The sequence below is a fragment of the Miscanthus floridulus genome, chromosome 2 (assembly GCF_019320115.1).
Source record: "Miscanthus floridulus cultivar M001 chromosome 2, ASM1932011v1, whole genome shotgun sequence".
NCBI classification, from domain to species: domain Eukaryota; kingdom Viridiplantae; phylum Streptophyta; class Magnoliopsida; order Poales; family Poaceae; genus Miscanthus; species Miscanthus floridulus.
Window position 1 is genome coordinate 158,624,159 of NC_089581.1, and position 15,080 is coordinate 158,639,238.

General features: G+C 47.1%; 1 protein-coding gene and 1 pseudogene across 1 annotated transcript; both read left to right on the forward strand.

Moving 5' to 3' along the window:
- The first annotated feature begins 9,193 nt into the window (after positions 1 to 9,193).
- On the forward strand, positions 9,194 to 11,254 carry LOC136540305 (patatin-like protein 7). The gene is made up of 2 exons (XM_066532307.1): positions 9,194 to 10,684; positions 10,761 to 11,254. Exons 1-2 carry the CDS (start codon positions 9,575 to 9,577, stop codon positions 11,037 to 11,039), a joined length of 1,389 nt encoding a protein of 462 aa, XP_066388404.1. The 5' UTR covers positions 9,194 to 9,574; the 3' UTR covers positions 11,040 to 11,254.
- Positions 11,255 to 13,534: 2,280 nt separating this feature from the next.
- LOC136537333 (cationic peroxidase SPC4-like) lies at positions 13,535 to 14,782 on the forward strand (annotated as a pseudogene).
- Positions 14,783 to 15,080: the final 298 nt, after the last annotated feature.

Sequence of the window (15,080 nt, forward strand, 5' to 3'; positions counted from 1 at the left end):
ATAGATGTCGTCAACCATCTTCAAACCGGGTATGAACTTTTTTAGCCAGTTCACCTGCTCCGTTGCCTCATAATACACTACAAACTCAGCATACATTGTGGACGATGTAGTGACGGTTTGCTTTGAGCTTTTTCATGAAATAGCTCCCCCTGCGAGAGTGAATACATATCCAGACGTGGATTTTCTATCATCTCCCGCATAATCAAAATCTGAATATCCCACTATATGGAGTGAATCAGATCTTCTATACGTCATCATGAGGCTTTTCGTTCCTTGCAAATAACGTAAGACTTTCTTTACTAATTTTCAGTGTTCTATTCTAGGATTGTTCTGGAATCTGCCAAGTAACCTAGTAATAAATGTCAAGTCAGGGCACGTACATACTTGACCATATTGCAAGCTTCCGACAGCTGAAGCATATGGAACCGCTTTTATTTGATTGATCTTATATTGGTTCCTGGGGCATTGAAAAATCCCATATCTGTAGCCCTTGACTATAGGAGCAGGTGAGGAACTACATTTGTGCATACTGAATTTCTTAAAGATCCTTTCTATGTATGTCTATTGTGATAGTCCTAATACCCTTTTACTTCTATCTCGGTGAATCTCGATCCCTAAAACAAACGAGACTTCACCAAGATCTTTCATGTCAAATTTTGAGGACAAAAACTTCTTTATCTCCATTAGTAGACTGACATCACTACTAGCAAGTAAGATATCGTCCACATACAGGATAAGGAAAATAAACTTCCCATTCTTAAACTTTGCATAGACAAAATTGTCCTCAACATTCTCTTTAAACCTAAAATTCCTTATTGTCTGATCAAACTTCAAGTACCACTGTCTTGAAGCTTGTTTTAATACATAAATGAATTTCTTTAGGCGGCATTCCATTCGTTCTTTTTCTTCCATGACAAAACCCTTCGGTTGTGCCATGTAAACATTTTCCTCCAAGTCCCCATTGAGAAATACCGTCTTTACATCCATCTGATATAATTCTAAATCGTAATGTGCCACTAATGCCATTATGATTCTGAAAGAATCTTTATATGAGACTGGAGAAAAAGTTTTATTGTAATCAATCCCTTTTCTTTCCGTAAAGCCTTTTGCCACAAGTCACGCTTTACATCTCTCTATATTTTCTTGAGAGTCAAGTTTTATTTTGTAGACCCATTTACAGCCTACTGTTTTGGCTCCTTTAAGAATTATTTCTAAATCCCAAACTTTATTGGCATTCATAGATTTTATTTCATCTTCCATGGCCTCAAGCCACTTTGATGAATGATCACTTCTCATGGCTTCTTCAAATGAGGTGCGATCATCCTTTATTTAAAATTCCTTAGTGTTGTATACTTTATAGTCAGCAGGAATAACTGATTTTCTAACTCTTTGAGACCTTTTAGGGGCCTCCACATTTGGCACATCTTTTGTTTGAGGTTGTTGTTGCTCCCCCTCATGTATGGCAATAGGTTCTACGGGATCCTGAAGAATATGTTTCTTATCGTTATTCATTGTTGCCATAGGCGGAATAACAACAGGTGCTAGCACTACAGTATCTTGCACTATCGGTGCAGCGACAACAGGTAGTGAGAAAAATAGCTTATGAATCATCGGAGTGGGCGCATACATCCGCTTCTCTTCAAGGTCAATTTCTCGAGCTACCATGCTCCTCCTTATCATTTCATCCTCTAGGAAGACATCATGTCTTATTTCCATAAACTTTGTGTGTCTGTCTGGACAGTAGAAACAAAAACCTTTTGACTTTTCTGGGTAACCAATGAAATGACAACTTACTGTTTTGGGATCTAGCTTCCCAATATTTGGGTTAAATACTTTAGCCTTAGTAGGACTCCCCCACACACGTAAGTGGTTTAGTGAGTGTACTCTTCCTATCCACAACTCATACGGTGTTTTGGGCATCGACTTACTTGGTACTCTATTGAGAATATGAATGGTGGTTTTTAACGCCTCTATCCATAGGCTCAACGGTAAGGTGGAGTAACTTATCATACTACGCACCATATCAGTTAGGGTGCAATTGCATCTTTCAGCTACTTCATTCTGCTGAGGTTCGTCCGGTGTAGAATACTAGGTAACTATGCCATTCTCCTGTAAGAACCTTGCAAAAGGTCCAGAAACTTGGTCATATGGGGTATGCCGACCGTAGTACTCCCCTCACAGTCGGACCTAACTATCTTAATCTTTAAATTGTGTTGGTTTTCAACTTCTGTCTAAAATATCTTAAATTTATTCAATGCTTCTGTTCTTTCTTTGATTGGATAAATGTAGCCATAACAGGAGTAATCATCTGTGAATGTTATGAACGAATCATAACCATCCACACTCTTTACAGGAAACGGACCACAGATGTCTATGTGAATAATCTATAAAATTCATACGCTTCGTTTGGCATCTTTCTTAATTTTCTTTACATACTTTCCTTTTATGCATTTTTTGCATTGTTCTAAATCTGATAGCTCTAATGGAGGAAGAATATCATTCTTAACTAGCCTTTTTATTCTCCCCCTTGAAATATAGCCTAAACGATAGTGCCATAATTTCAACGACGCGCCGTGAGCTCTCTTTCGTTTTCTGTTTACATCCGCAGACGAGGATACATTCTCATTGTCGCACGCAATATTCCTATCATCGCATACAACATTCACATCATCACGTAGTGATAACAAATAAAGCTCATTTTGTAATATAGCAAGACCAACACATGCATTATTAAATATTATCTTACATTTGCCATTTCCAAAATGGCAATCATATCCATCATTGTCTAAGCATGAAACACTAATCAAGTTTCTCTATAAAGTGGGAACATAAAGTACATCTCTAAGTAAAAGTGTGAAACCATCAGCAAGCTCTAGAGAAGGATCACCAATGGCTTCAACATCTGCTCGGACTTTATTTACAACTTTAACGTGTCTTTCTCTTCTTTGCGTAGTCCTTATCGAATAAAATCCCTGTAAAGAATTAGCAACACGAACAGTTGCACCTGAGTCAATCCACCAAGTAGATTTTAAATACTGTACATACAGAGATTCATTTATGAATGTAATAATGTTCTCACCTTTCTTTGCCATGATCATCTTTAAGTAACCGGGATAATTTTTTTTATAATGTTCCGTCTTCTTGCAATAGAGACACTGGTCTTTCTCTACTGTGAACTTGTTCTACTGAGGCTGATGTAGCATGAGACCCTTTCCCTTTGGCTTTAAGAAGTTAGCATTATTATTCTTTTTCTTGTTGTCTTTCACATAATTGATAGTGTCACCATTGACAGCTTTTATTCTCTCCTCCTCTTGCACACACATAGTCATGAGCCTCTCTAAGTCCCACTTCTCGAGCTGTATATTATAATTGATAATAAAAGTGTCAAATTCCTTTGGCAAGAAAGCAAAAATCAGATGGTTAAGAAACTCTTCCTTGAGAGCTAGATCCATTGATTTTAGCTTAGATTTCAAATTGCTCATCCTTAGTATGTGCTCTCTTATGCCACCATTTTCAGAGTAACTCTCTGTCACCAGCTGCTTTATCAGCTGGGTAGCATATGTCTTTGAAGAGCCAGTGAACTGACTCTTTATTCTATCGAGGTACTCAGTGATGGTGTCACACTCTGGGATTAAGCTCATAATTGCAGATTTAATCGTGTTCTTTATCACAACCATACATTTCTGATTGGCAGTGACCCACTTTCTATGCTCAAGGTCATACAACATTCTTTGGGATGCAAAATCCCTCTCTCTAGTTGCCCAAGCGGCATCAGCCTTATTTGTCTCCCTCACCGGTGCCACAGGCTCAGTGGGACACGGTGAGGTGACTACCCAGTCCACCTCAGCCAAGATGAAGGCGAGATCAATCTTTTTCTTCCACTCCGTGTAGTTATCACCTTTGAGAGTGGGGATCTCTTTGATACAACCCATCAAGTTGTATCCGTCTGAAAACACAATTCATATGGAGTGAGAACATAAACATAATAATAATAATTGCATGTCTTAGTTCCAATATTGGTCAAAATTAAAACATACAATTGTCCTCTACACTAATTCTACATCACCGTTGGGCAGAAATAGAATTAATGCATGACAAAACTCATAAATAACATCATAATATTACCATTAATCAACGTTGGTCAGAATAATAACAATATTATAATAAACTAAAAACATATCCATTTTTCAAAATTAAATTCTCTCGTTGGTTCAAATTTAATAATGAAAATAACAACTTTAAATACGCAGCGGAAAAATAATTCAATTTAATGAATTTTACCCACAGGATAATTCTCTTTTCTATTTACTTTAAGCCATTTATCCATTTTCTAGGAAATAAACATTTACTGGAAAACAAAAAAGAAAATCTGACTCATTTCTTTACTGTTCCTTCGGCCCGACCAAGAAATCGGCCTGGCCCAGCTCCTTTGCACGCGCGCTATCCGCACCTAGGCCATAACCTGGGCCTAGGCCGGCAAAGCCACGCGGCCGCTCGCGCTCGCCTAGGCTAGCCTTCGGTCCGGTCGATCTCGGCCACTCATCTTCATCGGACGGCCGCGCGCGAGAGTTGGTCGAACAAAACGGCGCTGCGCCGCCCTAACCCAAAACCCTAGTGCCATTCTATCTTTCTCCTTCCCTCTCTCACTCACTAGCCCCACAGCGCACCGAGCGATAGTGAGCACAGAGAGCCGAGCCATGGCGGCGCCGTCGTTGGCCCCCTCGTCGGCGTGCGTGCTCCCCAACGGGTGAGCGCGTCGCCGTCGAGTGGCCTGGCAGTGGTGCCCTACCGTGCTCGTGGAGGCCGTGCCTGAGCGGCAGCGACGCTTTCTTTTCCCGCACGATGATGGTGACGGCAACGGCAAGGTAAGCCTCTTTTCCTTCCCCTTCTTCCCCTTCTGGATCTTGTTTCTCTTCTTGGGTTTCACCGATTGGGATTAGGGTTAGGGTTTGATTAGGTTTTGGGTTAGGGTTTCACTATTTATCTTTCCCGTGCTGTTCTTCATGGGTTTGGGCTCGGATTCGAGTTCTTTTCTAAAACTCGAGCCCTCTGTCTTACTCGTTTCTTCACCCGATTAGGGCTAGGGTTCGGTGACCCTCTTCTCTTCTCAGATCCGAACGGATCTAATATGTTTCTTGTCGTTCACCCGTTCTAGATCTAAAAACCCTAGAAAACGAGGCTCTGGTACCATTGTTGATTTATTGTTATCACATGGTCATAGATCTAGCCGGGTACATCATATAAATATATAGCATGTCCTAGTACATGAACTAGACAGAGATTGGAGGGAGGAGTAGTGCTAGGTTACCGACCTTCGTAGGCCTTCGATCTAGAGGCGTCTGCCATGGGCGTTGCGTCGGTGTCTGCGCTAGGGCAGCGACGGTCGGTGAAGACGGTGTTGGTGATGAGCAGTGGCGACCGACGGTGAAGTGATTGGAGGGAGGAGTAGTGCTAAGTTACCGACCATCGTAGGTCTTCGATCTAGAGACGCCTGCTATGGGCGTTGCGTCGGTGTTTGCGCTAGGGCAGCGACGGTCGGTGAAGACGGTGTCGGTGATGAGCAGTGGCGACCGGCGGTGAAGACCGATGTCGGCGCAGTGCAGTGGTGGAGGTGCTTCCTGTCACTGGCTGCGCCCCTCACTAGATCAGGTTTAGGGTTTGTCGGTGGAGAGCTTGGCTCAGGCGAACCTCGTACTCAGAGCCACCGGCCCCACCTCTATTTATTACGTAGTGTGACAGGGGTTCTCCAGCTATAGTGGGCTGGACGCTCCCGATCAGGACACGAATCAAAGGTCTAACTAGACCGTTGGGCTCAGTTTAGAATTAGGGATCAATATCTCGTTAACGGCCCTGCACACACTGATGATCGTGATTCTGCAGCACCTGTGTTACCTGTTCAGCTGGTGTATGCAAAAGGCCGGAAAGTGAAGGATACATACGTCGAACGAACACGTGAGAGAAGAGAGACACGGGCGACTGATGGCATCATGAGGTCGCGTTTGTCGATGGCCCGCCAATAGAACTTTTTGCCCACGGGATGAGCAGTTTGGTTCCCAGGCAAGCGTGCCCAACCGTGCTACCAAGAGTAGTAAGCCTAGTCTTGCCGGACTTGGCAGTTAGCACACGGGTACTGGATTAGCTCTCCTGTGATAGCAAGCAATTTCCCTGCTTGCCAGCATAATAAGCTCCGAGACATTGTCTTGTAAACCGCTATTCCTTTTCACGTCCTAGCCGAGCAAAGACTACGGCCCCGTTCACTGATCTGAATCTTGGCTGAAATTGACTGAAAAACATTGTTTCTGATTGAATTGTTGTGAGAGAAAAACACTGTTCCGGCTAAAAAAAATAAGCCGAACAAGTCGAATATGGGGTAAGCCGAACGAGGCCTACATGGGAAGAAGCAAGAGAACCAATTAAACTACTAGTACTACTCTAGACCTGCGTTTCATCGGTTTCTGGTCCGTTCACTTTGCTGAAAAAACAAGTCGAAATATTGTTCTGACTAATTTGTCATGAGAGAAAATATTATTCCAATTAAAAAAAACAAGCTAAAAAGATGGACAGAAGCGAACATGGCCTCTGTAGTAGGTTAATCTGACTTAGATGCAACCAATTGCATCAGTGTCATGTCGACTAGGGAGTAATGCATGTCCTACAAAACCTGCAACGCAGAGCAAGCTGAGCGCACTATTCACATTCCTCTCCCGCCTGAAAATCTGGACCTCCCAATTGGCACTGTTCGTGGAAGGCATGGCCGCATGGGCAGCTACGCAGCTGTAGGGAAGAAAGGTATCTGCCCAACTTGACATCTAACCTAATCGCCTAATCGGATAATCTAATCGATCAACACCTCCAGAACCAAAAAAAAAAAAAACAAAGAACTGGGCCGCTTTATTTGCGTATAGTATTGCGCGCGTTCGTGCGCGAGCCAACACGTCGGCCAGGCCCAACCAAACAAAGTGCTCCAACTACAGGAGCGCGTGGTGCATTCGTGGGAAGTATTTTCAGCAGGACGCGGTGGGATTATTCCAGCAACCGCGTGTCCAAAGTAGTAATGATACTGACCCTGTCTCAAGAAAACTCCATTTCAACCTGTCCTGCCCTGATACGTGTCTAAACATGGCACCGAAATTGGGTAAAATGGAGCGGTCTGTTTCGTCGAGCGTTGGGTGACACGAGCATCTCTTAAGGTTGCGAAAGGGAGGATAATGTACGTCCTGCTTGTCGCTGTCTACCTGTCCAAGGATATAACTAGCAGGTTAGCCTTGGATTAAGCAACGTATATACAATACTCACTCCGTCCCCAAATAAATCAATTCCTAGAATTTGTGATAGTCAAAGTTTTATAAAAAAGAGCAACAACATCTAATGATACTAATTTGATACCATAAGTCTTAATATTTTTTTTAAAGAAATTCGGTCAAAGTTTAACAAGTTTGATCAAAGACAACTCTAGAAATCTATTTATTCAGAAATAAGGGAGTAATACAAACACAATCAGATCGTGTCAGTGATGTGAGTATTTTGTAATGTAGGTCGTGCAAATTAAATGATCGAGCTAGACTCTGTCAAGAGAAAGTTGCAGAATCAGATCAGCAGGCAAGCTATTCGTTTGCCTAGACGGAACTCTGACTTCAGCTCGTAGAAGGCCATTGGCCAGTTCCACTTCCGGTGCCCTTCTCGTCAGTGCCAAGCCAACCAACTACTGCCAAGTGTTTACAGTAGTACGTATCGCCATGCTTCGTTTAACTTATAAGCTGTATTTTTTTAATCAACGAATAATATTTTTTTCTCACAATAATTAGCCAACAGTATTTTTAAACCTAGCTTATGCCAAACGAACGAAGCACAGTACGAGTAGAGTTGCGCTTGCACCCCGCAGGCCATCGTTGATCGGTGTCTATCCATCTGGCTGCACATTGACCATTTCCCCTTGAGCAGAGGCAGCTTACGGCAGTAGCTAAAACAACGGGCCCCGCTCGACCTGCCGTTCTGCACGGCCGCACCCGTGAGTTCTCTCTTGTTCCGTTCCCAATGTCCGCGGCACAGGTCGTGTAGATGGCGACGGAGCGACCACACGGACTTGTGCCTTGAGCCATTGACTTGCTCCTCTTCACCCGGTCCACAGCAGGAGCAGGGTGGGAAAGGAACGACAGGCGGCGCAGCGGCAAGCGTGGTGGCAGCTCAGCCCGCCCAACGGGCATCGTCCGGTAGAGGGCGCAGGCCCGCATAGCAGTGAGACGGGGATGGCCGGATGGGGAGGGGAAGGAAAGTTTTCCGCTTCCTCTCCAAGGAAACGGCTGTGTGGGTTTTGGTGGTTCTGCCGGGCGGGCAACTCCATTCCGGCGGCACGCCGTCCAGCTCTCCCCCTACGCTCGCTGGAGGTTGGGCTTTAGGGGGGGTTTGGGCCGTGGACCGTCCGTACATGAGCGGCAGCGGCGGTTTGGGTCCATCTCAGCTCATGTGTCCACGCTGCAAGGAGCAGCCAGGTGGACCTAGTCCTGTAGACCATCAAATACTCGCCGTTTTACGATTTCTATACTCAACAAAGTAAGTACATACTCCTACTGTACTATACGTATTACATGTTGTCGAGTACTACATGTACTGTACTCCGTATTTCTTTCTTTCTTGACGCTGCTGTGAATCGTGTGCAGACCCTGCTTAGCTGGAGGCCTGGAACGTGCCAGTGGAGTGGCTGTTGCAGTGGCACCTGAAGACATGAAGACGCAGCTGTACCCGTAACAGTCTGAGGAAACGGAGCGCGCAGCACTTCACCCGCCTGCCTGCTGTCAAGTCCATTGCAGAGAAACCCAGAAACGGAGCGCGCAGCACTTCATCAGGCCGTGGGGGAATCAACATGTTAATTACTTCCCCGCTTTGGCTTTTCCGGGCCCCACCGCTTGGATTAATCACTCCTCGCCTGTTTTTTATATGCAACTTATTAATCCAGCACGAGCCCAGGTGACGACCACGGCGTGACGCCAACCAAGCTCCGTGGACCCGTTCCACCGCTGCCGCGTCGCCTCACGGATCTCGAGGCGCCAACGTACGCTCCGGAAAGCTCCGCTCGCCCTGCACCGGGTGCGGGGTGTCCACGGCCAGCCCGCTCGGCTGCAGCCGCTCCATCGATTACGGCGCAGCACCACGACAGGAACGACCACAGAGAAAGGAGACGACGACGACCCGCTCGCTAGCTCAGGCCTTTCTCTTCGCCTCCTCGGCCTTCTTCCGTCTTAAGCTTCCCCTTCGTCTATCTTTCGCCTCTCTCCCTTCTCTCGCTCGCGCACCTTTCCGTGCCGCCTCCTTTCTTTCTTCGCGTGCTCTGGCGCGCGCAAGGATAAAAAGGCGCCGGCCACTAGAGGCGAGCGAGTGGCATGTAAACGACCGCGCTCGGTGTGATCTCAAAAGGGAGCGGGAGACAAAGGAGGCGGGTAGGTCGTGGCGGCAGCAATCGTTGCGAATCCGCGCGGGATTCTGTCCTCTGCAGCGCTGCTTCCCGCTTTCCTGCCCGGCGGAAGCGATATAATTCGCCAACCGGTTGACCGTGTTGCCACTCGCTCTCGGTGGGGGCATGGACGAGGCGGAGGAGATGCAGGTGGAGAGGCTGCAAGAGGAGGCCGACGCGGGGGGCGCCGACACGGACAAGCTCAGCTACGAGATATTCTCCATCCTCGAGAGCAAGTTCCTGTTCGGCTACACCGACCCGCACCAGCTCTGGCTGACCAAGCCGGCGGCGCCGCAGGCGTCCGACGCGGCGCCGGGTAAGGCGGCGGCGCAGCGGGGGAAGGTCTGCGTGCTCTGCGTGGACGGCGGCGGGGGTGGCCTGCGGGCGCTGCTGGCCGGCCGCGCGCTGGCGCACCTGGAGTCCGCGCTCCACCGCGCGTCGGGGGACCCTGACGCCCGCGTCGCCGACTACTTCGACCTCGCCGCGGGCACCGGCGCGGGGGGCGTGTTCGCCGCGATGCTCTTCTCCACGCACTCGCGCGGCGCGCCGCTGTTCCACGCCGACGACACGTGGCGCCTCGTGGCGGACCACGCGCCGCGCATGTTCCGCAGGCCCGCGAGCTCCTCGTCCACGTCCCTGTTCTGCCGCGGCAAGAAGCGGCCCCTGGCCGCGCCCACGGCGGCGCTTGAGGCGGCCATGAAGTCCGCGTTCGGCGAGGAGCTCACCCTGCGGGACACCATCAAGCCCGTGCTCATCTCTTGCTACGACCTCAAGACGTCGGCGCCGCTGGTGTTCTCGCGCGCCGACGCCCTGGAGAACGAGAGCTACGACTTCCGCCTCTGCGAGGTCGGGCGCGCCGCGTGGTCCGAGGCCGGCCGCTTCGAGCCCGCCGAGGTGGCGTCGGTGGACGGCGCCACGTCCTGCGCCGCTGTAGACGGCGGGCCCACCATGGGCAGCCCGGCGGCCGCCGCCATCACGCACGTGCTCCACAACAAGCACGAGTTCCCGTTCGTGCGCGGGGTCGAGGACCTCCTCGTGCTCTCCATCGGCGGCTGCTCTGGCGGAGGCTCCGGTGCCGCTGGCGAGGCGGAACTCCGACGCATGCGTCGGTGGGGTCCTAAGGAGTGGGCGCGCCCCATCGCCCGTATTGCTGCCGACGGCGCCGGCGACCTGGTCGACCACGCCGTGGCGCGCGCCTTTGGGCAATGCCGCTCCTCCAACTACCTGCGCATCCAGGTGAGCAAATTCTTGCATTTCATTCCTGTTTCTTGTCTTATTATTACTCTGCTAAATAAACTGGGCGCGTGATCAGGCGAAACGGGAGAGCATGCCGCCGTGCGGTCCGGACGGGGAGTACGACCCGACCCCAGGGAACGTGCGCGCGCTACTCGCGGCGGCGGACGAGATGCTCAAGCAGCGGAACGTGGAATCGGTGCTGTTCGAGGGGAGGCGAGTCGGGGAGCAGACGAACGCAGAGAAGCTGGACTGGTTCGCATCCGAGCTCGTCGCCGAGCACCGCAGCAGAGGGTCCCGGATCGCACCCACCGTTGCGTTCAAGCAGGCGCCGCAGAAGCCGTCGGCGCTGGACTGAGCTAGTGGTCGTAGACCGTGGCGTTAAGGACGTGTAGGCCTCTCTTTCCTCTTGCTTGGGCTGGCGGCTGGAATCCTGCTGCATATTTTTGACGCGGCAGCATGGCATAGCAATATGGCATTGCTCCCGGAAAGCATTTGCTGCTGTGAAATCTTTTAAGGGAGGATGGAATATGAAAGGAGCGTTCGCGATATAATTTTCAGCCGGAAATAGTGTTTTTCTCTCATGTCTAATCAGTCAACAGTAAATAATCTACGATCGTTTATCTTCCGTTCAGCTTAGGAGATAAATGTAGTTTTTCTTTACGCAGATTTTTGCTGACCTTGTTAATAGTATCCAATCTAGGTTCGTCATTTGGTGTTTGGACTTTAGTGTCGGTAGAGCTTTGCTGAAAAATGCTGGAGATACATTACAACGGAGACGCCTGAGCTTATGCCCTGCAATCACGCAGACAAAAATCAGTCTTCATTGTCCAGGTCTTGTTTAAATTTAGGATGTAAAGTTTTAGGGTATCATATCAGGTTATCACGTGATGATGTCCTATAGATTTGCTTTGATACTAATAAAAAATAAATTATAGAATTTGTTAGTAATTCACGAGACTAATTTATTAAGCCTAATTAATCCATTCTTAGTACATGTATTACTGTAGTACAATATTGTCAAATCATGTGCTAATTAGGTTTAAAATATTCGTCTCACAAATTAGTCATAAATTGTGCAATTGGTTAATTTTTAATCTATATTTAATACTCCATTAGGTAGCGTGTCCATACGTTGCTACGGGGCAACTAAATCTTTTGTACTAAAAACACACGGATCACACGATAAGATAACAATGTTAAATTAAATACCGACGTCAAAGTGGCATTAATTCAAAAAGCAAAGTTCGTGAAATTAACACAGTCAACGTCGCAGGCTCACAAACCCTGTTGTATAGAATTTTTTGTGATACGACTAAGATAATATTTTATATCGCCAAAAATAATTCTACGATGTCTATTTCTTTCATGCGCTAATAAATCTATGAATAAGTTCCGCTGCATCTCCATATAATCATGTACACACAGGTTCGAGTATATATGCAAATAGGTCCGTGCCCGTGCGTTGCTACGGAACAACTAAACTTTTGTACTAAAAACACACGGATCGCACGATAAGATAACAATACTGTAAAAGTATATGACTGACGTTAAAATGACATTTAATCTAAAAAGCTAAGTTCGTGAAATTTACACAGTCACAGAGAGCGTGGCGTCGCGTCTCACAAACTCTACTGTGTAGATCTTTCCATGATACGGCTAAGATCATTTTTTATACCGACAGGAAGATATTTCCGATATTCATTTCTTTCGTGCGCCAACAAATCCACGAATAAGTTCCACCACATCTCCATACCATCCTGTACACAGCGCTGACAAGCGAATTAGCCACAACTTATGTAATTAGTTTTATAATTAGCTCATGTTTAGTCCTAATTGATATCTAAAAATTCAATGTGACAGGGACTAAAGTTTAGTCCTAGAATCCAAACACTCCTGACTCTCGACTCCTGCTGACTGCTCACTTGCACCACCATGCCTATGTGTCTGCACGTATATACTCTAATACCAGAACGTCTAAGATGGTCTTTATTGTCCACTCTTTGAAAATATCATAACTTTAAGGTTGCTATTTATGTATGCTGTAGGATTGGGATGTTTTGCACTGATCCATGAGGGTGTCCATGAGAGTCGAAATTTTTTATGCTATTATGATGTCTAAGCTTACCAATCAGACAGAGACGAACTTGATTGTTAAAATATTTTCAACGATGCTTTCATATACTCCCTCTGTCTCAAAATAGAATTAATTCTCGCTTGCCGAGAAGTTAACTTTTTTAACTTCGACCAATTATATATAAAAGAATATTAATATTTATAATACATAATTAGTATCATTACATAGAACATTGAATATATTTTCATAATAAACTTATTTGGAGATATAAATGTTGCACATATTTTTTATAAACCTAGTCAAAGTTAAGAAAGTTTGACCTGTACGCATCCCATAACAACTTATATTTTGGAGTAGAGAAAGTATATGCTAATGGGAGTAGTCAACTGAAAGTGGTGATGAACACAACAATACTTTCATATTATATGCTAATGGGAGCACGAAGAAACGCGGGGGAATAGACCTATATACTAATGGTGGAAATATTCGTTTAGGAAATTACAGAAGGTTCATCAGTCTTACCATGTATAACCTGCACATCTTTTTATTTGGCACCACTGATGTTTCCTTCCATGCATGTTTATTGTTTTCTTCCATTCATGATTATTGTTTTCTTCCATGCATGATTATTGTTTCCTTCCATGCATGTGGCCTTAGGTGGTCGATTTGTTTCCTTCAAAGCAGGCGGTGATTGTAGGGATGACAATTTCTTTTTCTATCGCGCCTTTCCTTTTCTCACTCGCCCGTTGGACAGCGTATGAGGTGGGATCGATCGCATGGGGTGGCAGACGGGCGAACCAAGGTAATTGTCGCACCAAAACGGTGTCCACACTTTGTTATTTTTAGTTGTAGGAGATGCATATATCAAACATTCGATGGGATATGAAGTAAACTCCGGGAAAGAAACTAAATAAGGCCTTACCCAAGTTTTAAAACTGTAGGTGAACAGTGCGGGCGAATGATGCCTTTTCTCCCTTGTCAGAATACCACCATCCTTGATTCTTGATGTTCCAATATGTTTTGTACTTGTAGGGTTTTTTGGATTATTAACTGAAATTTCTTACTACCTCGGCCCCAAAGATAGTGTAATATTAGGTTTGGACAAAGTCACACTTTATTAAGTTTGCTAAAAATTTGTAGAAAATTGTATGGACATTTCTATTTCCAAGTAGATGTATTGTAAAAATGTATTACATCATTAATGTATTATACTCATTCTGTATCTAAATATTAGTAATCTTTTGTATATATTTGAGCAAACTTGATATTGGTTGAGGACCAGAATTACAAATTTACAATAATTAGCGAGGTTTTCAGTTAGTTATTGGAGTAAATTCGTTCAGTGCCATTGAAAGCTATAACTATTCCCTATTTGCCATTCAAAAATATAGTTTTTTGTCATTGCCATTGATATAGATTTCTCTTCCCTTATGTGCCATTACTGCTATTTTTGTGAGAGTCAAGAGCTAACGCCGTTAAAACTCCGTTCGATAGCACCTGCCCTGATCATTTCTTTTACCCCTAGCTTCGTGCAGGGCTGCGATGCCTCCGTGCTCCTGGACGGCTCTGCCACCGGGCCGGGTGAGCAGCAGGCGCCGCCCAACCTCACGCTGCGCCCCACCGCGTTCAAGGCCATCAACGACATACACGACCGCCTCCAGAAGGAGTGCGGTGGCGCCGTCGTCTCCTGCTCCGACGTCCTCGCGCTCACCGCCTCGGACTCCGTTGTCATGGTAAGTCAACTACATACGCGTGCATGCATGCACAAAAATTTCTTTTGTTAACCACCCCACCACATGCCTGCATGTATCCATGCAGTTCGGCGGGCCCACCTACAAGGAGCCCCTGGGTCGTCGCGACGCAGCAGGACGTCCTGAGCGGGCTGCCGCCGTCGCTGGCCGTGCTGTCCAAGATCAACCTGGACGCGACCGACCTGGTGGTGCTGTCAGGCAGCCACACCATCGGGCTCGGCCACTGCACGTCCTTCGAGGACCGGCTGTTCCCGCGCTCGGACCCGACGCTGAACGCTACCTTCGCCAGCCAGCTCCGACGGACCTGCCCGGCGAGTCACGGCGAGGAGGAAGAGCGGCTAGAGGAGGACCGTGGCTGCGTCGTCGCGGTCTTCGGCGTTTGCAAAGCCGAGACGAGATCACGACTCGCGGGCTCCTATCGACACAGATTGGTGACGAGGCCGCCGTGAGCTTGCGGGTGAAGCCGACGGTGCGGTGGCCTGACGGGGACGAGGGGGCTCCAGGTGGTGGCGTCGACGGGGTCGCGGGAGTGCGGTGTGGGCGGCTTCGGCCAGCGGGCACCGCGACCGCG

Bases quoted from the DNA above. Each gene is read 5' to 3' on its own strand.
- LOC136540305 (XM_066532307.1), top strand. From the start codon at position 9,575: ATGGACGAGGCGGAGGAGATGCAGGTGGAGAGGCTGCAAGAGGAGGCC. The intron at 10,685-10,760 runs GTGAGCAAATTC...GCGCGTGATCAG, and splicing joins CCAACTACCTGCGCATCCAG to GCGAAACGGGAGAGCATGCC.